The 26,267-nt window shown below is 37.4% G+C and overlaps 1 protein-coding gene across 1 annotated transcript in view; it reads left to right on the forward strand.

Moving 5' to 3' along the window:
* The window catches only part of LOC144642897 (uncharacterized), a 112,333-nt gene that overhangs the window by 11,845 nt on the left and 74,221 nt on the right, over positions 1-26,267 (forward strand). The window contains exons 9-24 of the mRNA XM_078501999.1: positions 217-318; positions 792-898; positions 1,356-1,541; positions 5,483-5,551; positions 8,199-8,317; positions 8,437-8,644; positions 9,222-9,296; positions 10,738-10,880; positions 10,991-11,105; positions 12,989-13,139; positions 13,995-14,121; positions 16,028-16,085; positions 16,287-16,375; positions 16,718-16,838; positions 19,140-19,181; positions 20,238-20,370. Of these exons, the coding sequence (XP_078358125.1) occupies positions 217-318; positions 792-898; positions 1,356-1,541; positions 5,483-5,551; positions 8,199-8,317; positions 8,437-8,644; positions 9,222-9,296; positions 10,738-10,880; positions 10,991-11,105; positions 12,989-13,139; positions 13,995-14,121; positions 16,028-16,085; positions 16,287-16,375; positions 16,718-16,838; positions 19,140-19,181; positions 20,238-20,370 (1,845 nt within the window). The remainder of the gene's footprint in view (positions 1-216; positions 319-791; positions 899-1,355; positions 1,542-5,482; positions 5,552-8,198; positions 8,318-8,436; positions 8,645-9,221; positions 9,297-10,737; positions 10,881-10,990; positions 11,106-12,988; positions 13,140-13,994; positions 14,122-16,027; positions 16,086-16,286; positions 16,376-16,717; positions 16,839-19,139; positions 19,182-20,237; positions 20,371-26,267) is intronic.

Consider the following 26,267-nt stretch of genomic DNA (forward strand, 5'->3'; position numbering starts at 1 on the left):
TAAAAGCTCTTCTTATTTACTCTAGAGGATTGTTTGTCAAAAACAGTGATTAATTTTGTTCGTTCGCATCTGTTGAACCAACTCCGAGCATGAGAAATGATGTTCCCTTTTTCTTCGCCGTAAAAAAGGAAAATAATTATAATAAAAAAACGAGATGAAATTGTGATTTGTATTTCACTGTGTCTCATTTTTAAACATTTATTACTCTTTTATCAGATTACTGTGCTCCTGAAAAATCACTCGGTTTTCTTTGGACAAGAACGCGAGAACACGGAGAAATTATCATGCAATGTTCTTTGATTAACTCTAAATGGACAGGTAAAAGACTATCACAAAGCTTTTTTTACAAGTGATATTTAAAGATGATTTCCAGTCCGTACTGCGCAGACTCGGGCTTTGTTTACGTTTTTGTTTTGAATTCGTTGAAACGTTACACTTCGGTGACAGCATACATGACGTTTTTTAGTCCGCCATTACAGTTCGTTTCGTTCAAGAAGTTCCGATGAGCTAAAACGTCGGTTTGAAATAGCGTCAAGGTTCTTCTACTCGTTATTATTTGTTCTGCAAGGATATCTGGCGTTAATAATGAAGAAAAAGGTAAGTTTGTCGCGGAATTTTTAGTTTTGCTTGTAAACATTCCCTTCGTGTGGGCTCACATAAACATTGCAGCCGAGATTGCGCAGTACGGACTGGAATTCATCTTTAAGGTAGTCATTTCAATATATTGTCATGATAAGCTGTTAAATGTGTTTATTATATCTATATATACACTGATTGTTTTAATTCCCTAGGAGTGTTCAGTAGTAAATGCACTGTTGGACGTCGCCAAACCGTCTGGCTCCACAAGAACACCTGTGACTGCGAAAAGAAAACGTTGGTGGAGTACTTTGAGAAAAAAGTAAGTTTAATATGTTTTAGTTAAAAAGTTTTAAATGCAACGACGTTTCGACTTTCTCTTAACGCTATTATCAAGTCAAAAATGAATAAAATTAGGTTCAACTATAATTGTAAAAAGAATTCCAAAGAGGCACGAATAAAATTACACGAGACACGGATAAGATGTTTTACCCTTGAATTAAAACACTTTGCGCCCAGATAAGTACATGAATACGTTTTCAAATTGTATTTAGAGTAAAATTGTTTCCTTGATAAGCAACGCTTCGAATTAACACAAATCTCAGGAGACGCATTTTGCCTATGACCAATTTTTAATTGTTCAAAAAAAAAAAATGATGCAATCTTAATCAAATATAACAGAGCTTTTCTGACCCTGAATTAAATAGTTGTTTCAATGTATGATCAATTATACGCAATTTCGAAAACAGTAATGGATGACAATCCTTTTCTTTTCTAAGATTGCAGGAGTAAACCAAACCAACTTTATGAACGTATCACAGGATATGGCTGCCTCAGCGCAAACAGGAAATTTCACCAATCCCAAAGCTTTTCACGATATGTTCAAACATCTCTTTCAAATTGTTACAAGGATCCTAACGCCACTCACTTTACAAAATGTCGATGCAGCACTGCAGTACTATCAGGTATGACCTCTAAGAACGAGTTGCTAATGATGAACTAAGAAGCGAGTTACTCAAACCAAAACTTAACGGGAGTAGAGCCAAAGCACGAGAAATGTGATTTTGCCGACACAACAGCTCATGCAGTAGCACTCCCCTTCAATCTTGCAATCCTTTATTTCGTTATTCCTTCCTTCCTTCATTCCTTCCTTCCTTCCTTCCTTCGTTTCTTCGTTCGTACGTTCTTTCGTCCGTTCCTTCCTTCCTACCTTTCTTCCTTCCTTCCTTTCTCCCTCTCCTCCCTCCCTCCCTCCCTCCCTCCCTCCCTCCCTCCCTCCCTCCCTCCCTCCCTCCCATTCTTCTTTCCTTCCTTCCTTCCTTCCTTCCTTCCTTCCTTCCTTCCTTCCTTCCTTCCTTCCTTCCTTCCTTCCTTCCTTCCTTCCTTCCTTCCTTCCTTCCTTCCTTCCTTCCTTCCTTCCTTCCTTCCTTCCTTCCTTTCTCCCTCCCTCCCTCCCTCCTTCCTTCAATAAAGACTGGCAATCCAGATGACTGGATTAAGTTTAAGAAAGTCAAAAATAAGACAAATTGCATTATTAAGGAGACTAAAGCTAATTATTATAAAACCAATATTGACTCAAACTCTGGCAACCCTCGTGCAATCTGGAAAACATTAAATGAATTAATGGGTCGTAATGCCAAAAGCAGTGGTATTAATAGCATTAAGATTGATAGTGTTGCAGTCACCGACTCGCAACAAATTTGTGAGCTAATGAACTCTCATTTCACTTCTGTTGGAACTAAGCTTGCTTCATCGTTGTCCAACTCTGATTATAGCTTTGTTGACTATCTAAAGTCAGTTGACTGTGATTTTAAATTAAAGTCCATTACAGCTAAGTGCGTTTTCGACCTAATAAACAAATTAGATGGCATAACAAGTAAATTATTAAAGGAGGCTGCTCCTGTAATATCGCATTCTTTATGCTTAATTTTCAATGCTTCTATAACGAGTGGTATCTTCCCTGATCAGTGGAAGTATGCTAAAGTCTCCCCAATACATAAGAAAGATAACACTGATGATCTCAACAATTATAGACCTATATCGGTCATTTCTGTTATTGCTAAGCTTTTTGAAAGAATCATCTATAATCAGCTATATGACTAACTTAAGGTAAATTCCCTTTTATCAAATTGCCAGTCTGGGTTTCGTTCCCTGTATTCTACTCTTACTTCGTTATTAGATGCTACTAATGAATGGTTCTTCAATATTGACAATGGTCTCTTAAACTCTGTTGTCTTTCTTGATTTAGCCAAGGCATTTGACACAGTTGACCACAGCATTTTGCTTGCCAAATTAGAGATGTATGGTATCTCTGGAACAGCACATCAATGGTTTCATTCATATCTTTCTAATCGCAAGCAAAAATGCTACTTAAATGGCTGTCTATCAGAGTTCTCAGATATCCCTTGTAGTGTTCCTCAAGGATCTATCCTCGGCCCTCTGTTGTTTTTATTATACATCAATGATTTACCCAATTGCTTAAATTTCTCAGCCCCAAGAATGTTTGCAGATGACACTAATTTAACCATTTCTGGTAAAAATTATTTTGAATTACAGAATGGTACAAATCATGATTTGGAAAATATTAGACAGTGGCTCTTAGCAAACAAACTGAGTTTAAACACCACTAAAACAGAATTTTTAATTATTGGCTCTAATTACAATCTTGCCAACCTTGGCTATTCTCCTGAGATCAGGTTAGGTGATACAAGTATAAAACGTGTCTACTCTGCTAAATCTCTTGGTGTTTAATTGATGATCGTTTATCATGGTCCACTCATATTAACCATGTGGCAAAAAAGGTCTCATCTGCAATCGGGGGCTTGAGACAAATAAGGCAATTCGTTAATGATGATACTCTTATAACTATTTATAATTCCCTTATCCAGCCATCTTTTGACTATTGTGATTTGGTATGGGATAATTTATCTAAAGGTCTAGCAACCAGATTACAAAAATTACAGAATAGGGCTGGTAGGGTTATTTTAAGGGCTACCTATGATGTAAGCTCAAAGGATGTTTTAAAGGAACTTGGGTGGTCTGATCTAAAAACCCGAAGAGCTAAGCATAAGGCCACTCAAATGTTTAAAATTTCTACTGGTGAAGCCCCATCCTATTTAACTGACAGATTTTGCAAAGTCGAGGCAAGAAATCCTTACAATATTAGGAACAGTGAATTAAATATTAATTTACCATTACCGAAAACTGATTTTTTAAAAAAGAGTTTTCTTTATGCTGGTCCTAAATTGTGGAATTCCTTGCCTAATTCAATTAAGTCAGCTAAATCTCTTGCAGCCTTTAAAAGAGGACTGGAAGATATTGACTTTGATATGTTACTATCTTCTTATTGATAGCTTGTCCCACTCTAATATTTATGTGTTATTTAACTCTATTTAAATTTTTAAATCTCACTCGGCTTTCATGAAAACCAATGTAATTGATGGAATTCCGAGGTTAAATAAAGTATCACTCACTCACTCACTCACCTTCCCTCCCTCCCATTCTTCCTTCTTTCCTTCCTTCCTTCCTTCCTTCCTTCCTTCCTTCCTTCCTTCCTTCCTTCCTTCCTTCCTTCCTTCCTTCCTTCCTTCCTTCCTTCCTTCCTTCCTTCCTTCCTTCATTCCTTCCTTCTCTCCTTCCTTCCTTTCTTCCTTTCTTCCTTCCTTCTTCCCTTTCTCCCTCCCAGCCTTCCTCCTTCCCTTCCTTCCTTCCTCCCTTCCTTCCTTCCTTCCTTCCTTCCTTCCTTCCTTCCTTCCTTCCTTCCTTTCTCCCTCCCTCCCTCCCTCCCTCTCTCCCTCCCATTCTTCCTTCTTTCCTTCCTTCCTTCCTTCCTTCCTTCCTTCCTTCCTTCCTTCCTTCCTTCCTTCCTTCCTTCCTTCATTCCTTCCTTCTCTCCTTCCTTCCTTTCTTCCTTTCTTCCTTCCTTCTTCCCTTTCTCCCTCCCAGCCTTCCTCCTTCCCTTCCTTCCTTCTTTCCTTCCTTCCTTCCTTCCTTCCTTCCTTCCTTCCTTCCTTCCTTCCTTCCTTCCTTCCTTCCTTTCTCCCTCCCTCCCTCCCTCCCTCCCTCCCTCCCTCCCTCCCTCCCTCCCTCCCATTCTTCCTTCTTTCCTTCCTTCCTTCCTTCCTTCCTTCCTTCCTTCCTTTCTCCCTCCCTCCCTCCCTCCCTCCCTCCCTCCCTCCCTCCCTCCCTCCCATTCTTCCTTCCTTCTTTCCTTCCTTCCTTCCTTCCTTCCTTCCTTCCTTCATTCCTTCCTTCTCTCCTTCCTTCCTTTCTTCCTTTCTTCCTTCCTTCTTCCCTTTCTCCCTCCCAGCCTTCCTCCTTCCCTTCCTTCCTTCTTCCCTTCCTTCCTCCCTTCCTTTCTTCCTTCCCTCCTTTCTTCCTTCTTTTCTTTCTCCCTCTCTTCCCTCCTTCCTTCCTTTCTTCCTTCCTTCCTTCCTTCTTCTCTTCCTCCCTCCCTCCCTCCCTCCCTCCCTCCCTCCCTCCCTCCTTCCCTTCCTTCCTTCCTTCTTTCCTTCCTTCCTCCCTTCCTTCCTTTCTTCCTTCCCCCCTCCCTTCCTTCTTTTCTTTCTCCCTTCCTCCCTCCCTCCCTTCCCTCCTTCCTTCCTTCTTCCCTTACTCCCTCCCTCCCTCCCTCCTTCCCCCTTCCTTCCTTCCTTCCTTCCTTCCTTCCTTCCTTCCTTCCTTCCTTCCTTCCTTCCTTCCTTCCTTCCTTCCTTCCTTCCTTCCTTCCTTCCTTCCTTCCTTCCTCCTTCCTTCCTCCCTTTCTTCCTTCCTTCCTTCCTTCCTTCCTTGTCCCGGCGATAAATTGGATACACACATTGGTAGTGACAGAAAGCCTCCTCCGTCCCTTCTTCTAACAACAACTATTTCTGGTCGACTGACATCTGTATTCTCTTTCATTTCTCAGCACTTCACCCAAACGGTACTTAACAATCCTATATACGAACAGGACACTCCGTTTTGTGAGCCTAAATTGGTAAGCTACTTGCACTTCACTAAAATACACAACCATTTAGTACCCAGCTTTACATTACTTTAGTTTACAGCCTCAAACGATTCCTGTATCAGTGTGTTAATAATCGGTGCAAAAGGTTGCATTCCGAATCTCTTACTCAACTATAAGTTTCTTGATTTTTTTTGTTTGTTTTACATTCACAGTTTAACTTAACGTACACTTTCTGGGCGCGGTTGAAAAGGTGACGTGCTCAAAATGTTGATAGTGCATGCTGATGACGTAATCAACTAGTAGCTACTAGTGAAATGCTCACACGCTGTGTTTTGCGAAGGCGATGAAATCTTATCTTTGGTTTATGGAAAGCGAATCCCTTTAATTTTTTTCCAGGGATACGAGCTTCAAAGTTAGCTGTTTCCTATAAAAAACGGAGAGCGAAAGGGAAAATAAATTCGATTTCGTCGTCAATCTTAGTTAATCTTGTGAAATGTGTGTTTGCTTTTCTTCATTCAAAATGACAAACAACAAAAACTAAAGGTGGATTTCCACTGTCGCGTTTTTGTTTACGCACGTCAACGCGCGTAAAAATTATAAACGTACGTAAAATGAAATTTTACGCGCGCGATTTCGTGCGTCGAATTTACGTTGTCCAATTTCCAATGCCACGTTTTTTTTCCAGGTATTTACGCACGTGACGCGCCGTTTACGCACATAGCGATTTTGGGGTTGAAAAAAGTTGAACCGAGTTCAACTTTTTTCGCGGCGTCTGCGGTACGTAACGATTTACCCAATCATATGGATTTCGTCACATGACACTACTTACCATGTGAAAAACCATTTTGTTTTAATCGCCCATCGATTACTTGGGAAAACATTAAGATGTAGAATCACTTCTCACGAGAAAGTCTTAACATCAAGAAATAATCTAAGAACTGGCTACAGAACCAAATTACACAAACGCAGTAGTGAAAGAAAACGCCTGGCGTCAGGTCACGTAGGCTTTGAACCGGGAATCCGGGAAAGTCGCCCCAATCTCTTGCTGTTCTTTCGGAAGTATTATAAAATACCTCTTGTCATATTCACGCATTTCTTTTTCTAGCGTGTGGTACAAAGTGTTTCATGGCAGCCATGTTGGAAGAGTCAAACAACAAGATATTTGCATAAAAATGTTCATGATTTTTTCCCAAAGGAAAAACAATTTATTGTTTCACTCCTCCAATATGGCCGACAATCACGCACTCTATTCACCAACTTGATAATTCAGTATGGCGGGCATTTACGCACGTTCAACGCGCGTAAAAAGGAAACGCTTTTTATTACTTTTTACGCGACAGTGGAAATTTGCCTACGTATCTTTTTCTACTCACGTTTTACGTACGTAAATATTTACGCGTCAGTGGAAATCCACCTTAACGCGTGAGTCTCGAAGGACGAAAAAAAAGCATTTCACGGCCCTGACGTGGAAGAATCGATCAACCATAAATTACAACAGTTGGATGGAATTAAAACTAGCAACCGAACAAATATTTTCGCGTTTTAAGCCGTACACCAAAGCGTCAACGGCTCTGTTGTGATTTCGACCGCTCGGCGAAAATATAATTCAGCGAAGGACCGTTTTCAAAAGAAAAACAATTATTTTCAGCCCTTCTACAAGGTAACCACGAATGGAATCGGTCCAGATAATATTTAAAACTAAGCACGAAACCAAACTTTTTGACTCTTTTAACCCTAAACGAATCTGCTATCTTTATGTTTTGTTTTGATTTTCTACCGCCCGGGAGAAAAAAATTAATTCAGCGAAAACTAACCTATGAATCAACAGAAGAATTTGCTGCATTTGCTGTTCGTTATGTTTTTTTTCTTCGCTCTGCAACCAAATAAACAAATACTCTTCTGTTCATTTATTCGCATTTGATACAAACTGCACCATTCGTGTAAAATTATGAAGCGCTCTCTATGTTTTTTTTTTCACACGTTCATGAACCCAGTTAAAACAATTGGCTCATGATTTCAGCTGTGCGCTATCGAGTTATGGAGCACTTGGAAAGTTTGGAGAGCAATCAAGGAGCTAGAGTTGCTTAAACTTCTTTCGTGCTCTCCAAACCTCCCGCGTGCTCCGTAACTCGACAGTACACGCTAAAGCATGAATCAATTGTTAAATAGAAATGACGTCATAAAATGTCCAAACTTTGAAATAGAACCACTCGCCTCTCGGCTCGTAGTTACACGAGTTTTAAACACTTTAAAAGTGTAGACCATGGAAAAATACTTCGTATCGTAGTAAATATAAGATGGTAATTAAGCCGGTGAAATAGTGATAAATAGTCACTATTATCACCGAGCAAATCACCATCAAACTACAAATTGATGATTCGACATGCTGATCCAGCAGTATGCAGGACGCGCACTATCCCAGAATGGCCAGCCACGCGAGCCAGAGCTCAGTTGGTTAGAGCGCCCAACCGGACTGGGAGGCCAGGGCGACCCGTCGGGGACCAGATTTCTTGTCCCACGCTCGTGTCATGTAGAATAATATTCTTCACTATTTTCGAATCGTTTGACATTTACCTTTGTAGTTCCGTACTCCATTTACGTATGTCGTGTAAGTATTTTCACTTTTGGTATCGATCGTAAGGGCTACCTTCAAATGAATGCATTCTTTCCTCCTTAGGAAAGTGACCGAAATTTCCTGTTGGATAAAGCATTGGAATTTCTACGTCAGGCTCCAAACAATACCACAGCGTACAATATTGGGCCCACTCTACTATTGTACCGCGGCGAAGAACCGACGTGAGTAAGAAATCGTAATACATCTTTTCACTTATAAAAGTGTATACACAGTTACAACAGTAAAAAGACAAGAACATGTACATCACCAGTAACACGGATAATGTTCTTGAATAACACAGGACGGATGTATTGGTAGAAAACATCAGAACAATACACTACCGATTCACAATAGCAAGGAAGGAACTGATTCTTCAAGTAAATACTGCTCTTCGTCTACCGCCATGGCCAAATGCAGATGAACGGACGCCAATTATTACCAACAGAAATAACAAGAATACAAAAAATGAAACAAGCCCAAACAAAAATGAAACTAGAAGTAGAAACGAGGTAAGTCGAGAGCAGTTCTAATGCCCTGCATCATTTAACCTTGTTCATGGCCAAACAAAACAAAACAAAACAAAACAAAACAAACATGCTCGCTGAAATATAGACCGAATGCTAAATGGCTGCCTTTAATTCTTTTGTATGCAATAGCCACTACCCGCTCTAGAGCAAAATTCTTTCGAATATCAACTCAAAACCGAGGTTAGTCAGGCAGATGCATAAAAGTATTGGCAGTATGCATGCGGTCTATAAAATATCAAATTTTTAATGCCTCCTTAAGGAATGACTTAATTTCAGCAGCCCTTAGACAATTTAACAGTAACCCATTCCAAAACAGGTTTAACCGTAACTCACGTCAGTACCTTATCAGTTCTGGCAAGGACGTTTTTAGGATCAAGCCTAAATGCAATACGTACCACATCCAAAAAAAGCTGTCGACTACATAATCCATATCATTGTATACCGCCAATTCACAAAATTGCTCATCCTTACCAGTCTATCAGATGCAGTAATGTGTAAGGCAAACTAGCGATTAAATAATTATTTTTTTTATTTGTCGTCATATATCATTTTCTTCAAGACCATCGAGTTGACCAATCAGCAAATAGAGGACACACTGACGTCGAATAATTGCACAGATGTGAAGTTTGATAAGGTAACGGGTTTTCAAACTTGTTTTCCCTCGGACGTACAAGCAAACTTAAACCCCTACCATCGTATCAAGGGGGTAGGGGGTAGGGGGAAAGGGTAGCTTACTCTACAGGATGACATAATTTATTGTTGGCTAAGATGTCATATGACGTCACGTGACGTCATTAAAGCTGCCATCTTGGATCCACTATCTTGGAAAGTCAGAAAATAACAAAATTTGATGTAAAATCATGCCAGAATGCTTATGGAATGTAAACATAAACAAATCTTACAATTCTGTTTATATTTATGACGTTGCCATGGCAAATTCAAATGTGATATACACATGATTGGCATATCATTTCGCAAGGGACGAATGAACAGCTATTGAAAGCTTCAGCATTGTAAAGTAAATCCTTTTTTCAAAATTACGAAAAAAAAACTTTTTGGGGTGTGGCATCCCTCCTTGTATATACGTCCGAGGGTTAATTCTTAGCCACTTTGTTTGTTCTTACCACATTTTGACTTCATTTGTGACCTATAACTGAGCAGACGCAGGGCAAAATTAAATCTATTTGTCAATCAGACCGGGCTTTTAGGATCTTTTCAGAGCGGGGGAGGGGGGGGGGGATTATTCTCTCCGTCTATGACGTCAATACACGTGACATTTGCATCTTGAATTTCATTTTTTTTTCCAAAACGTCAGAAACACCGCCCAAAATTACTGCAAACTACTCAAAATCAATAAAAATGTGCTTAAAAACTGTAAAAAGGTGAATTGACACACGAAAATTACAAATTTGGGAAACACGCCTGTCAAAATGCTTCTACCATGGCGACGTCAAGTTCCTGACACAACAACCTATCCTACCAAATTATTTTCAGATAAATTTTAGATAAACTCGCAAAGTTTGGCAGCGTTTAGTTGAATTTTGAAAAAGTTATAAGTGTTTGAAGTCAGAGCGAGCACTTTCCACCCCCCCCCCCCCTCCCCCGGGTCTGGATAGGGTTAACACTTTATTAGAGGTTTTGATGTGTAGTAACGTTCAAATAAAGAACATCTTAAGGTTTCGTTTGTGTTGTAGTCATTCGCACAGGTATGCTGCGATAAATACTATTTCATATGATGCAAGATGTATCTCAAAACCGATTAGCCAATTACACTAGGAAATGAAAATAATGATGGATGAATAATTGATCCCTTTTCCTGTGGTTTATCATATAATACGAGCGGAATTTGTTCTTATTGGTCGTATTTTCCGCGCCCCTTTAGGGCTTATCGTCATCATAATCATCATCATCATCATCATCATCATAATCATCATCATCATCTTCACAATTATTATCGTCTTTTCCTTTATAATTTTGCCATAAAATTTAAAAACTTTCTTTCTCGTTGCTAACGATATTCAAATTTTAAATGCATTTTATGGCATGCTTCTGTACATTTTTTCTTCTATTTTTAGGAAAAGGGAGTTGTCTTTTATAATCAGGACGTGTCAAAGAAATTTCTACAACACGAAAAAATTCAGAGCAATGTGGAGCTTGTGCTGATATGTATTTCTATCTTTGCTGTTACTCTGACTTTCATACTACTGACAGCATTGAGGTAAAAATTAAAAAAAAAACAAAAAACAAAAGCTTTATTTGCCTTTTACTGTCATATCCCGTACCTTAAATTGTGTCACAAAGTAAGAATGTGTTTGATTTTATCTACAGGCTGAAAAGGTCAAATAGGCTTTTCATACACAAGAATCTCCTCTTGTCCCTTGGTCTTGGAAATCTTGTATATGTTCTGGACAAAAACTCGTTTGCCTCAAGGCAGAATCATCTGGTGAGTACAAAAGTTGGAACTATGTTTTGTGAAAGTAAAAGAAAAAAGAGAGAGAAAACACTGTTGGTACTTTTGATAAAAAATAGATTGCGCATATCAGTGTAAAATGGTGGTGTGTTCAGTTTTATAGGAAGACGAACAGCGTACTGAGATTTTTATAAGAAAAAAGCCGAGCGAATGTCAAACATTCTCCACTGATAAAAGAACAGATGTACTTTTTACCCCTAAGGTTAGGAAATTCTGGCCTCCAGTCTGCAAGTAATCAAAGAATCTCGGAGACAGGACTTAAGGAGGCTCGATGTTACTTCTTTATCCCTTGGCTGGTTGTTTTGAAAATGAAAATTATCAAGTGAGGCAATGTCCCATTTTTTCCAAAACACACCATAATGATCAAATAAATAATGACCAAAGTTTAATTTTCTACTGGTCGCTTTGTCACAAAGGTTACCATAGCAACAATTGTCGTTTTCTTTTGCTTTCAAACAAGCCTAATTTTCTCAAAATCTAGATTGACTCTTGGTATTCATTTTTTTATATTAACCCTATTCAGACCGGGCTTTTTTGGACCTTCTCAGACCGCCCGACCCCCCCCCCCCCCCCCCATGTAACTTCCAGGATATTTAAGCGATCACCATGAAACTAATAGGATGTTTTATATGTCCGAAACTCTTTCTTTTGGTATACGTCACGTGGGATGGTGAGGTCACATCACGTGACAGTTACATCATGATGTCAAAACAGCCGCCATCTTGGATCCGCCATCTTGGATTTCAAAATTTTTCCAAAATGAAAGAAAACCACCCAAAATCACTGCAAAGTACTCAAAATAAATAAAAATGTGCTTTAAACCCGTAAAAATGTAAAAATAATTCCATTTAAGTTGATTGTTATTAACAGAAACATGCAAAATTACAAATTTGGGAAAACATGCATGTCAAAATGCCGTTGCCATGGTGATGTCAAGTTCCTGACGCATCATCCAACCCTACCAAATTGTTTCCAGATAAATTTTAGGAAAACTCCGAAAGTTTGGCAGCGTTTGGTTAAATCTTAAAAAAAAACTTATAAAAGTTCAAAGTCAGCGCGGGCCTCAAAAGCCTCCCCCCCCTGTCTGAATAGGGTTAAAGGCTAGTAGAAATTTTAGGCAAATCTGTAAGAGCGTCTAAAATCACGTTTTAATTTGAAATCTCTTTCAAATTCTTTCGTAGTATTTTGGGCGAGGTTTTTCAAAATGAAATATAAATACTCAAGCCATCAAAGACCATTAACTAAAAGCGAGACAGTTTTTGCTTTTATTTGTTAAAATATATCGACTGCCGATTCTTGATTTACTCTAAACCGCTCTTACAGATTTTTCTATTTTTTTTTTACAGGTAGTCAGTCCAGTATTCTTTAACATATCCAAAAATTAATACCAAGAGTCAATCTAGATTTCGAGAAAATCAAGTTTGTCTGAAAACAAAAGAAAATGACAATCGTCGCTATGGTAACCTTTGTGACAAAGTGACCAGTAAAAAATAAACTTTGGTCATGTTTGATCATTATGTGTATTTTGACAAAATCGAACATTGGCTTCCTAGATTTTCATTTTCAAAACGACCACCCTAGGGTTAAAAGAAAACTACATCGAGTCCTTAATCCGTATTTTTTTTTCATCTTGAAGTCATAACCTTTGATAAGTTAAAAATAAAAATAAAAAATGGAAAACACAACGGATGCTTAAACGAAGGATTTTCCAAAACAGTCTTTCCTTCTCCGATAGCAAACTAGAGCTCTAATCCACAGAAGAAAGGCTACTTTCACAAAATTTCTTTTAGAGCCTTCGAATTCAAGTGTAAATATTCCCATATTGACTTATTCGAATTATGTGTTTGGGTTTTCAGGTCCTCTGCTCCGCAGTGACAGTCATTCAATTTTTCTTCCACACGGCGTTGTTCACGTGGATGCTTGTCGAAGGAATAAATCTCTATATCAAGTTGGTAAAAGTTTTTTCAATGGAAAAGCTATATGGGACATACGTAGCGTTAGGATGGGGTAAGTATATTTCACAACTTTAGAGGGTTTCTCTGCACTCGCGTACTTGGCAGCGATTATACTACAGCAATAAAGAGATAGCAATTCAGCGTGGACAGTTTTGCAAGCATATAACATCTCAGTCCTTGTTGCAGTAAAAGTACGTACATCGGGTCGCTGATTGCGAATGCGCGATTCCTCGACGACGACTTCAACAACTGATATAACAGGGATATAAACATTGGAAAACCCTCGGACGTACAAGCAAACTCAAACCCCACCGTCGTACAAGGGGGTGGGGGGAGGAAATGGAACCCATGCCTAGAGTTTTCGTTCTATTAAGGCACAGCCAATTTATTTGGACTGAGTAGAAAGCCCTTAGTGTACTCTACAAGGTAACATAATGTTTTTGGCTGTGGCGTCATATGACGTCACATGACGTCATTAGGGGCCGCCATCTTGGATCCGCCATCTTGGATTTCACCATCTTTTTAGAAAGTCAGAAAATAACGAAAATTGATGGATATTCATGCTAGAATGCTTATGGAATGTAAAAATAAACAAATCGTACAATTCCTTTAAAAAACTGGATAAAAAAAGAACAATGTTTAAAATGAATATTTCTCGCCATACCGGCTTGTAATTGTGACGCTACCATGGCAACGTCAAATATCATGGTCACATGGTTGACATATCAAAATTTCCTTGTTAAAAAGTATCTGGGAAGACGATAAGATTAATCTCTGCTTGAAGACTAGGTAACCAAAATGACAAGCAAAATATGCATCGCTGAAAATATTGTAAGCTCTTAGGGGAAGCTCTTTTTATTCCTTTTTTATTTTATTTTATTTTTATTGTTATTGTTATTTTATCCAGGGATTCCAACAGTCATTCTGGGTTTAATAGCAGCTATAAAGCCGGCTACCTTTGATATGGGAAAAACTCAGTATAAAGACATCACATGTGGCTCATTAAAACTCACAGCTGTAGTACAGCAAAACAGGTATGACTGTCATTAATCTTTTATCTTTTCATTCGCAGGTTTTATTAAGCAGTTTAATCAACGTCACGTGTTTTATGAAATTCTCTTTCCTGTCAGCAACAAAAAATGCAAAATTGACATCAATGGACATTTTATTTAATATCTCGATAGATATTTACAGGACTATAGATTAAAATATCTCAAATGAAAGAAGACAAAATGGGCTTTGCAGAAATAAATATATTTTATCATGGCATCCCATGATATTTCGGTGAAAAATTGTTAATTAGCATAAATTTGCATTACTTATTCATGTACTTTGTGGTAAAAAGTAAATTCTACTAAAATGCTTTGTTATTGTACATAAACGTTGTAAAGAAATTTTTTTTATTATATCAGCCAACTTTCCTGAAACTTTGGAGGAAAATGAACAAATCTAGAATTAATTATGATTTTTTTATATGCAAGCATGTTTGCCCATTACACCATGGCAACATAACATCAGTTCGGTACAGGCTCGAATTAAAATCGCTCAAAAATAATCTTTTCTCTTCAATCATTGAGCTGTGCACTTCCATTCAAATATATATTTAATAAAAATAAGTCAGAATGCAGACCTACAAAGGTAACCTGAAGTGCAAATCCTTGCATTTCAAGAACACGTCCTCAACTGCATGATCTGTTGCAAAAACTCATGTTGGAAAGTTTAAAGATTCTTCGCTCTAATTGTCCAGCTGCAGTACAAACTTGCTTACTTCATCGCTTGGAATACCACCAGGCCTTTATTTGCCACCTGAAATCATGTTAGGAACCTCTTCTCCATCAACAAATTTTACTTGCATTCAATTTGATTCAAGTTAAAATTAAAAATCGTCATATAGACCAAATTCAGGTGTTTTAATTGAAAATCGCTCAGTGTTTGGGTTAACATATAAGCATACTGTGCTCCATATTTAGAGGAAATCAGAATTATGGCATTTTTTGGCGATTTCTTTCGCCCTATGGTCATTGGTGACCCAATAGATTCAGAGCATAAACGAAAAAAGTTTTTAATATCAGTGGTGCAGTTATCACTGTACATGAAAACCATCCCTTACGACCAACATGTTATAATCATCTCGTTACTTAGGCCACTAAATGCCTGAATACAAGTTGACGCAAATCCGTAGCTCAAAACCTCTTACGGCATCCAATTACCTCCGTCGGTAAAGGGACCAACGACCACTTAAACATTCGGACGTACAAGCAAAACTCAAACCCCTACCTTCGTTCTATTAAGACATAGCGAAATAATTTTGCACTGTGTAGAAAGCCATTAGCGTTCAATGGCGGACGAAAATTTATTGACTTTCTAGGTCGAAGAAGTACACTTTTCTTCATCGTAAGAGAATATGCTTTGAAACTTATGTTCCATATAAGGTTAACCACCGATCGGACGAAAAAAAAAACAGGTATCCCAAAATTTGATCGTAGTAGCACTTTAATATAATATTTTATTCATGTTGTGTTTAATTTCCCTAAAGACAAAATAGTGGGATACTAATGTCACTTGGAAATCCCAAGGAAACATAAATTGAATTACGACATTTACCTTAAGCTTTTTTTTTTTTTCTGGTGGGCAAGTCTAAATTAGTGTACACTGCAACTAATGGTGTTATTGAAGTAATAATAATAATAATAATAATAATAATAATAATAATAATAATAATAATAATAATAATAATTTTTAAAATAAAATAAAAATTTTTTTTTTTTTTTTTTTTTTTTTATTTTTTTTTAAATTTAAATTTAAAATAGAGAAAAAAAAAAAAAAAAATTTTTTTTTTTTTTTTTTTTTTTTAATAATAATAATAATAATAATAATAATAATAATCATAATAATTACAACCGCATTCTGCAACATATTGGTCTTATTACTCGTTAACAGATGCTGGATTAACGGAAGTTTGTGGATTTACAAGGGACTTATCTTAGTCATACTTGTGGTATGTGGTTAGAACAGTTACATCAATTACGTAATACCATCACGACAGTACAAGAGCGGGTGATTGATGCATTGAAACCCTTCCACCATATGCTGGCCTTAAGATGTCTCGAAACCATTATTTCTATAGTAGATAACCTTAAGCTACCAAATGTGTAGAAACAAAACAAAGTGAAAACATGTAACATTTTTTTTTTTGCAGGCAAATATGGTGTTGTTTGCGATTCTTCTTCGTGTTATCTTCGGAAAGATATCTACCAAGTACGGCAGAGATCACGTGACAATCACGAAGTAAGGAAAGTTGACATGCTTAAAATATAATATTAACTTAAAATAACTCAGCGTAGAGAAACTGAAGTCTTGAGAGAATAACTGCAAGTATTGACGTCAGCAACATTTTCAATTTTTAAGATGACTCCCTGCTATAATCAACTTGTACGGAATATAACCAAATAAGGATTATGTAGCGTAATAACTTTTCGATCTAGCTTGCTATTACACTGAATATCGCGGTTGTAACTGTTAGAAGATGAAGAACTTTTTTTACTTTGTATAAATCACAGAGGTCGCAAGATAATAAGATTGCCTTCTGTGCAGTTATTACACGGCCTCATGTATTTTTACAATTTCAAGGAAAGGCCTGAGAAGCATTGTCGCCCTTCTTCCCTTGCTGGGTGTCACGTGGTTGGTGGGATTTTTCATCGAGTTTCATATTGCTGTGGGATACATCTTTATCTTGCTAAACTCTACACAGGTTTGTAGTTTGATCTAAGTGGGTGCGTGATAAATTGGATATATTATATTAATATATTTAAACAAGATCTAAAAATCCGGTTGCAGGCGGCGGTAGACATTAGACATTTTCGAAACTCCACTTCGAATGTAAGCACACTTAAAGTATTCACTTATTGATCGTATATTGAATGTAAATATTTTTTAGATAAAAAAAATGAATTTAAATTTTAACCTAGCATAATATTTTAGACACGGTATTTTAGCACGTTTTATACAATTACTTTATTTTTTTAACATGAATGTTATTTTATTGTCGCCAGTTAGTTTAATTGATAATTGCGCCGACGCTTTAATAAAGTTCATTCATTCATTCATTCATTCATTCATTCATTCATTCATTCATTCATTCATTCATTCATTCATTCATTCATTCATTCATTCATTCATTCATTCATTCTTATTCATTCATTCATTCATTCATTCATTCATTCATTCATTCATTCATTCATTCATTATTTTATTCATTCATTCATAATCCATTCTTCCGACTAGGAAAGATCTTTGTAAAGTCATGTGAGCACATAAACTAAATCCAAATCCCACGCTCCGTGAAAAACATCTTGTGCTTGCAATCGTCGACTCACTGTGACAGTAAAAGTAAAGATAAAGATTGCAAAAATTGCCTCATTCTATGGTTGTAATTGTAATATGGCAATTAATTTTTTCAAGACCAATGAACTAAAATTACAAAACAAAACATTCGAAAGTGAATAAAAAATGCTATTCCTGTATTAAGATCAAAATGAACTAAAGTGCGATACCTTCGCATGAATTTAAACTTGGTTATGCTATCGAGATACATTAATAATTTCTAATATATAGATTTAGGCACGCCTAGCGGAGCTCCCATTTTTTATTTTCATGGAGCTACAATTTTCAGTGAATAGCGGCAGACTAATGTTTATGGCGGTTATAGGTTCAGACAATTAATAGCTCACGTAACCGAATGTCAGCAGTACGAAATTTCTAGCGGTGCTCACGACGAATCTTTAGAGTACAGCAAATTATCTGCCTTCTAGAAATGAGGGGGGGGGGGGGAAGAAACGAGGGGGACAGGCGATGCTTCACCTTGCAAGCGATCTTCAGATGTAGTCAGCGGTTTTGGACGAGATGCACAGGCAATATTCCCGGGTTGCGTGGATACTTTTATAAAGGGTTCTTCTCTTAGAGCTTCAGAATTCTCTCTCGTTTGTTTTAAGCGGTTTTTTGATGCCGTGCTACTTTTCAGTGTGAAATGCAAATGTTTACATTTTGTCCCGATTCAGGCCCACAGGGGAGTAAGAATAAAAAAAGAAGACAAGTCAACAAACAACCTCAAACAATAGAGCAAGAACAAAGCTCCAACCAGCGCGGGAATTTCGATCGACACGTTTTCATTACCATTCCCGTGATGGTTTTATTTCATAACAAACACCACATATTGACACCAAGAACCTTTCCGGAAAATTTTCGCTGCTTTAAAGAAACTTAGAAATTCTTTTACTACATATATAAAAAAATCGAACTCTCTCACTGGTCCCATGTTTTTTTTTGGCAAGTTCACAAAGAAAGGAGCTGCCATGCGCCCTAGAGACATCCGCTGACTACCGCCCCGATGATTGCTTTGCAAGTTGTGAGAGCATCGCCAGATCAATAAGAGAATGTATGGGAAGTTGCTTTCCCCCCCCCCCCCCCCCACCTGGAAAATAGTTTCGCGATCCTTATAGTTTCGCAGCAGTTATGACTCCACAATATCTATACATTGATATAGGATTATCACGAGACGCAGAGTCTGTCGGATAGCTCAATCGGTAGGTGCAGTGCGGACGGGAGAGTTCCCCCAGGGAGTCTTTTTTTTTTTTTTTTTTTTTTTTTCCTTTTTTTTTACCCCGAGCAATAAAATGTTTGTTTTCAACCCGAAGCGACCCCGACGAGCTGCACAGATAGACACGAAAGCGACATGGCATCAATGTCCATGCCACTAGCCTTTTTCCTTTTCTCACCTAAGGCGACTTTATACGGCCGTCTTTATACGCTTCACTCTTTCTACCATCAAATAGGCCGCCGTGTTGCGCGACCCGTACGGACGCCGTACGTACGCCCGCGAACCATGCCGCATCCATGCTGACTATGAAAACTCGTTTCCATAGTGTTCCTTCTCATGGTTATGGTGCTACGCTTAGGAGCTCCGCTATAACAATAAACAAAACATGCCTCACGAAATGAAATTCATGTAAATATTATTAACTTGTTGTAATATGCTGTTGTTTTATCTTTACAGGGAATCCTGTTTTTCATCTTTCATTGTGTTCTTGATGACCAGGTAAAAAGTCAAACAAAACGTGTACAGCTTTTCTTTAATTAAAATCGAAACCACGTTTAAGGTGATTCATAGTTTATAGATAGGATGTATCAAGAGAAAAAAAAATGTTGTATTAAACATGGCCGGTGGGGTAAAAGGTCTCGGTGCTCAGTGGCTATTCTAGAAAATTTTTATTAAAGAGACACTGACTGAGAAGGGTATGCAATTATGTTCAGTTTAACCCTTTTTATACGACCACAAACGGGCCATGGAAATTTGGCTGTATTGACTGGGTGGCCCTATTAACTGGGTAGGGTCAAATTTCATGAATCGTCTACTCCCGGTTCCGGGGTCTTCTTTAAGAGGTAGCCCAAGCTCGAAATGCGAGCGTTGGCACCGTTGCGTAACCTTTGAATTATAATGATTTTTATGGGGGAATAACGATCGTTTCTGTATCCTGTGAAAAGGGAGCATTTTAAATAAAAATCGACTCACCTTACTTTAGTCAAGTGTTGTTTTCCTCCTGTGTGGTCCTCCAGCCAATTTATGGCCATTCTACGAGTTTTAGTCGACCCGGTTTGCTATCTGTATATATCGAGAGCAAACCAGTTCCGACGCTCACATTTCGAGCTTGAGCTACCTGTTCTTCTTCAAGTGACAATTGCACTTTACGTAAAAATTTCACTTCGCGTAACAACTGCACTTCTTAACAACTGTTCTTTACTAAACATCCCGACTGCATATATGCAGGATTATACAGGTTGGGATTTCAGAATGTGGCCGTGGCCGCATCAACGGGATGGCCACATTAACGGGACTTTATTATAAAAAAAAAGAAAATGTATGGGCGTTTCGCCGGGACAAAAAAACAAGTGACCCTAATAACGAGGTGACCGTAAAGCGGGGTTCCACTTTTCTTTATAATGACACTACAAAATGCCTACAGCCAAAAATGTATCCAACTGGGAGCAACTGCCAACCTATAGCCCAAAAATGAGCCTTCCGCTCCCTCTAGATTTATGCCAAGTGCGCTTGAAATAGGAAATAACATTTCATGATTTATTTATTTGTAATTAGGTTCAAGCTGCTGTTCGAAAGTTGTTTGCAAAAAAGAGAGTAGATTCTAGGACAAGAGCACCACCAGCATCTAATCTACATGCGACACCTGTTATGGAAAGAAACTTTGTGGTTAATATCTTGGAGATTTCTGGTACGTTCAAGATTTTCAGAAAGCCATAATTTAGTTCAGCTCTATACACTAAAGAAGGCTCATCCTTGGTGTAAGAGCATGTGTTACGCACCAGTGACGTAATACAAAGAATGGCCAAGACAGCAAACATAGAAAGAGAGAGGAAAAAGAGGGCAGGAAAGCAATAGCTTCAAAACGAAACAAGGCGAAAACAAAACAAAAATAAAACGAAAGAAATAGTACACAGGTTCTTACACCGAGGTAAACCACCGAATAATGTTAGAAATAAGTGCAATAGCAATAGCCAAAAAAACAATCCATTGCCATTATTAAAATTGCTATTTTACTGAGATGTTTCGAAACCGCGGGGGCTCATAACGGTTTCCAGCTCTTTCCAGCTCTTATAATTTGATGGGTCACTATTACGAATATTTATTACTTGCTGCTTCAATTATAATTCCAAACCAATTTCCAATCATTGCTAAACAAGTTGTGATTATTTTCTTGACGTCACTGGTAACCATAGCAACGCTATAACCTGTTAAAAACAGCCTAAATTTTAGCTTTAGTGCCTTTAACTCAAAGATGAAACGAGTCCAATGAACTCCATTTTGTATTATTGAATTATGATCAGCATGTTAAGATAAAAAACTTCTCCGAAGCGCTTTCAGAGCTATCTTAAGTTTTCGACCGACTCATCAAAGTTAACAAGAGCTGAAAGTACAGAAAGCTATTTTGAGCCTCCTTAAAAAAATATACATGTGCTTGACTGTCTATTCGTGATAAAAAAAAATACAAGTGTTTGTGGTTGCGTGCATCAATAAGCCGTAACAAAATTATGTATTTCTATATCGATCTATAACAACCTAGTAATGCTCCGAATACACTATAATACGTCATATTGAAGTCAGGCACTTTATTGCAAGAAACGTCGAACGTTCCAAACCAAGTTGTTAATGAAACATTTGTTTTGTCTTATGAGGGTGACAGATAAAAATGGGTCGATCAATATGTACTGCCCGTTTGCTTACTTTCTTATTTGATATTTGGTGATGAGGACGGGTTGGCTTTTTTTTCCTTCTTACTTTAATTACATTTGTTTATAATGCGTCTTGTCGCTCACTCGTCAAAAAGTTTTGAAATTTATTTTTGGTGGTATGATCGGCCACGACATGTAGGGTTTGTTAAGGTCGGGACACACTGGGCGACAAGTCAGAGCAGCAGGCCTCTGCGACAATTCGCCCCATGTGCACTGCTGCTTGCAAAACAACACGCTGCGACAACACGCTTGTTCGGTTCACACGCAGCTAATTCGGATTAGCTTTTCCCACAGGATTCTTTTTTCCTTATAGAATTGTATAAGCACTTGAGTTTTATTTACATTTTATGCTGAGGGAAAAAATCCTCGGATTGCTCAGATATTTTATTTGCCACATGTTCAGTCGCCATCGTGAATGGCTTTCTGAGGGATCGCGTATGCTGCTATTAGTTAATTTTATTTTGTTGCAGCGACTTGTCTCGGAAGTGTACACACGCTGCGACAACATTTTTTCGCTCATTTTGTCGCTGCGGTTTGTCGCACCAATTCAAACCAGTTTGAATTCGTGCGACAATTCGCAGCGACAAAAATTTTCACAAAAATGCACCATGTCACATAGACCTCGGAACGAGCGACTTGTGTCACTTGCAGGAGATCCATTCTGGTTGACGTTTTTTTTGCCGCGAAAAATTGCATCATTTGGTGTGCAATGAGTTGGTTTCTTTTACCGTGTTGACGTCAGTTTCCTGCGCCGCGTGCAGTTTACGCATGCCATGGCGTGTGTTAAAGTTGAGATTTTCTTCCCTTTTTTATGGAAAATCATACTCATGGCTTTAAATGTCTCTCTCCTTTCTGTAAGATTGAAAAGGGACAGGCACAAAAGAACACATTTGTGTTGCTTGTTGTAAAACTGGTTTATCTGCCGATGCGAGAAGGAAACAAGTTTGCTAAAGAGGTAAAAATGCAACCGTGTCTCGCGAGCAGAGCGCTTAATCGGCGAGCAGCGCGTGCTCAGTAAGTTCGCGCGCAATAATATGAAAAAATCCAAAGGTGACGACACATTTTAGAATTGGCGCGCTGCAGGTGAGACAAGTCGCTTGTTCCTCCGCATTTTGTTTTTCATGGCCGCGCGCGCCCTCCGTTTTCGTATCCTGTGGTCTCCTTCGAATCAAAGAAGCGACTTGGAGCAAGTCTACATGTCACACGAGGCGCTATGTTGCAGCGACTTCTCCAAGCGACATGTTGCAGCGATTTGTTGCTTATTGTGTCTCAGTCTTTAGTCCTTTTGTCTGATGTTTTCAGCTATAACGCTGTCTGTGATTCTTATTTCACAGAAGAGTCAGTTCGCAGCAATGTATCTTACTTGTCCCTTGTTGTGAACGTATACCTAATGAAATTATATTGATATTTTTTCATTCCTTACAGAAAATAGAAAGGAGACGATGAACGCGGCAATGAAGAATGTCACTGAGCATTATGATACTTCGTTGTAGAAGGGAATACCTAATATATAATATTTAACTACAATTATTTAACAACAGAGAGGTTAATCATGACGTTTACGGAAAATGAAAAAAAGTTTCACTTTTTCCGTTTCTCTTCAGTTGTGTGTACAGTGGAGTGAAATTATTTGTATTTGCAATAAATAGTAGGAAACGTTATTCCATTTTTGTGTGCTTTATTTACGGATTGGAAGAAAAGAACTCAAAATCAGAAGTTATCTTTGCCGTTTGCCTTGTGTCGTTAACGGCATGCTTAACCTCATTAATAGCCAGAGGCTGATGTGGACCTACATTAAGCTAATTAAAATAATTATTATAAAAATTGTAAAAAAAAAAAAAATTAAAAAACAATAAATTAAAATTTTAAAAAATAAAAAAAAAAAAAAAAAATAAAAAAACAATAAAAAATTTATAAAAAAATATAAAAAAAAGACAATCAAGGAGCCTGTGTTGAATAATCGTTTTATTATAATTTTCAGAGGTGATTAACAAGAACTGCAAAATAACGATAGAAAACAATTAAACAACAACCACAAGTGCTAGCTTGCATAATGTGTAAACCAGTTTAATTCGTCGAGTGAAATCAAACTTTACACAATTACACACATAAAGAATAAAACGGATTAAAAGAAACACTAAGAAAAAAATGATATCCCGTACCTGTGTTTAATTATTGGAAAAGTATAAGCAAATGACAGTGCGAATCCTCTCGAAATGAGTACCAATTGAACTGAATAATGTTTGCTCAATCGATCTGAGTCGTCTGACTGAGTTTCTCATGGCTGCGTGCGATCTTCAAAACCACCATGTTTACGATCAATTCTATTGCGTTGAGAACCATCTCTTGAAACTCTTTTCGATCCAAAAGCCTTTGTAGTCAATGTGCAAAATTCTCTTTTTTAAAAAAAAAAAAAAATCCATGACTTGGAGAGGTTTCTTTCAAATGAAAGAAAAATTCATTCAGCAAATGCGGCCATGTTTACTTGCCTCGATGGTCAAAGGTGGCCGGGCTTAGTAGCCAAGCCTTCAGATGTTATAATTTCCTCTCGCGGGGTGATTATAGCCTCATAAGCTGAGTTTCTCGACCAATCAGAATGCCACAATTTTTATAATCCCTTCTGAAATTATACTATGTATATATGATTAGACAACTAAAGACTGAAAAACCTTATAAGCATGTCAGAGAAATACCTTTAAAAGGTTGGAAAACGTGTGCATTTAATCGGAATAGGTAAACTCAATGTCACCCACCAGTTTCAACAATTACATTGAATACATTGAATAAAGGTGTCTTAAAAATTTACAAGCTTTAGTCTGGCCAGTTGATATTGATGAAATAGAAGTGGCACCTCCCTCGGAAAAAAATTGTAACCCTCCAAAAATAGGAATAGGTAAATGGTTTTAAAGTACTATTTTTTTTCGGACCGTTACGGCTTATACACCTCAGTTGAACTCCCTCAGATGAAAACAAAAAAACCAACAGACAAACGCGCTTTGCTTGTACAAGTGTGCAGGTAGGTCAAATATTGCACTAAAGTTACTGTATTTCGGGCCTGTGTAAAAAGGACATTATACGGCTTTATGATCATTCCGGTAAGAGCGTAAAAAGTGAGACAGTTAAAGTAAAAAAGTAACATTTGCTTGTAGTACAGCTCATAAGGTACAGATATAAGATGCTGCAAATGATCCAAGTTGCGCTTTTTCCTTTAAGCGATGTACACCTAATTGCAACAACGTTGTCATAGCAAGAGCAACAAACATAAAAAAACAAAAACAAAAAACAAATATGAATTAAATAGGCAAATATTTACATTCTGGGGTTGAAGTTATTTGCAAAACACCTGAAAATATACCTTTAAAAAACTAATTGTGTTTTAAAAATACCAACGATTATTATTATTATTATTATTATTATTATTATTATTATTATTATTATTATTATTATTATTAAAAAATCTTTACTTAAAGTCTTTAAAAATTAGTTTGTCTTAACTAGGTGATTTTTAGTTGATAAATAGGTCTGTAGGTAGTTTCTCTCCGATTTTTCATTAATTTGTAATTTGTGAATGATGGAAACGTTTTGTTCCAGTTTGTCATATCAAGGAAATCTGTATTGTTACATGCTTAAGAAGTAAAGAGTAAAGTATTTTTGAGATACTAACCTTCGATCAACAACTCAATTCAAATACTCGTTAATATACAATACAAAAGTACATTGTATACACCTCATTGTAATAACGTCATATGAAAAAGAAAAATGAAAAAGCCAAATAGTAATTAATTAGTTAATAGCCCAGTAAAGGTTTTCTTGCGGTAAACTCTAGTTAGGAAATAATTAGGGTCATTATTATCAATAAGAACATCAAGAAAGGGTAATTGGCAATTAAGTTCTTTTTCCATTGTAAACCTTATGTTAGGGTGCCTAGAGTTAATGTAGTTAAAAAATATATGAAGCATCGTGCCCCGAGTGAAATAAACAAAAAGTGTCGTCAACATACCTGCGATAAAATAAAATTTCAGAGCCTTGAAAATTTTCCAACCATAGTTTTTCATGATGCCCCATAAAAAAAGATTGGCTAGTACGGGAGCAAGAGGAGACGCCATGGCCACGCCGTCAATTTGGTCATAGAATTGAATAAAAAATGAGTTTGGGCAGTGGCTACAGTAAAGAGGCTTCTAAGTTCAGTTTTACTTAACTTTAGGTCGGCATTGTCCTTGGAAATGTAATTGACCGCCAGGTCAATACACTCCTCAAGAGGTATGTTAGTAAAAAGACTTTCTATATCAAAAGAAATCATAAATTTACCACACATAGACAGAGATTAAAAGTCCTGTACAAAAGCAAAAGTGTCAGTAACACAGTGTTTAGTTGGAATGTGATTGCATAGATATTTGGCCAGGTTATAATTGTATGTTCCAATAGAAGACACGATGGGGCGAAATGGCGTAGTGAAGTTAGGTCCACGATCCTTGTGCATTTTGGAGAGGCCATAAATTCTAGCTGGCTGAGAGCCTTTGGGATAGATGTTCTCGTACACTTCGCTGGCAAGGTGACCATCTTTCTTCAATTTTCGGAGAAGTCGCTGCAGTCTACCTTCTCTCAGTAATGTTGGATCTTCGTTTTATAAAAATTATGAATTACATTTTTAAATGATAAAATTTAAGCATGCCGTGAGGGAGGACAGGTTTAGTATAGAGCTCGCTTGGTTGTTATCAATCATGTTATATTGGTTGCAGTACTTCCGTTACTTTTGCTTAATTAATTTCCTAGTTTTGTTTGTTTTTGTTAAGATATTGAGACATTGGTTTATGTTAAGGTGGCTCGACCCAGTTTTTTTCTAGCGATACCTATCAACTTTGAAACCCTCATTCTTAAA

Source organism: Oculina patagonica, chromosome 2 (genome assembly GCF_052425735.1).
Source record: "Oculina patagonica isolate OP01 chromosome 2, crgOcupat, whole genome shotgun sequence".
NCBI classification, from domain to species: Eukaryota; Metazoa; Cnidaria; class Anthozoa; order Scleractinia; family Oculinidae; genus Oculina; species Oculina patagonica.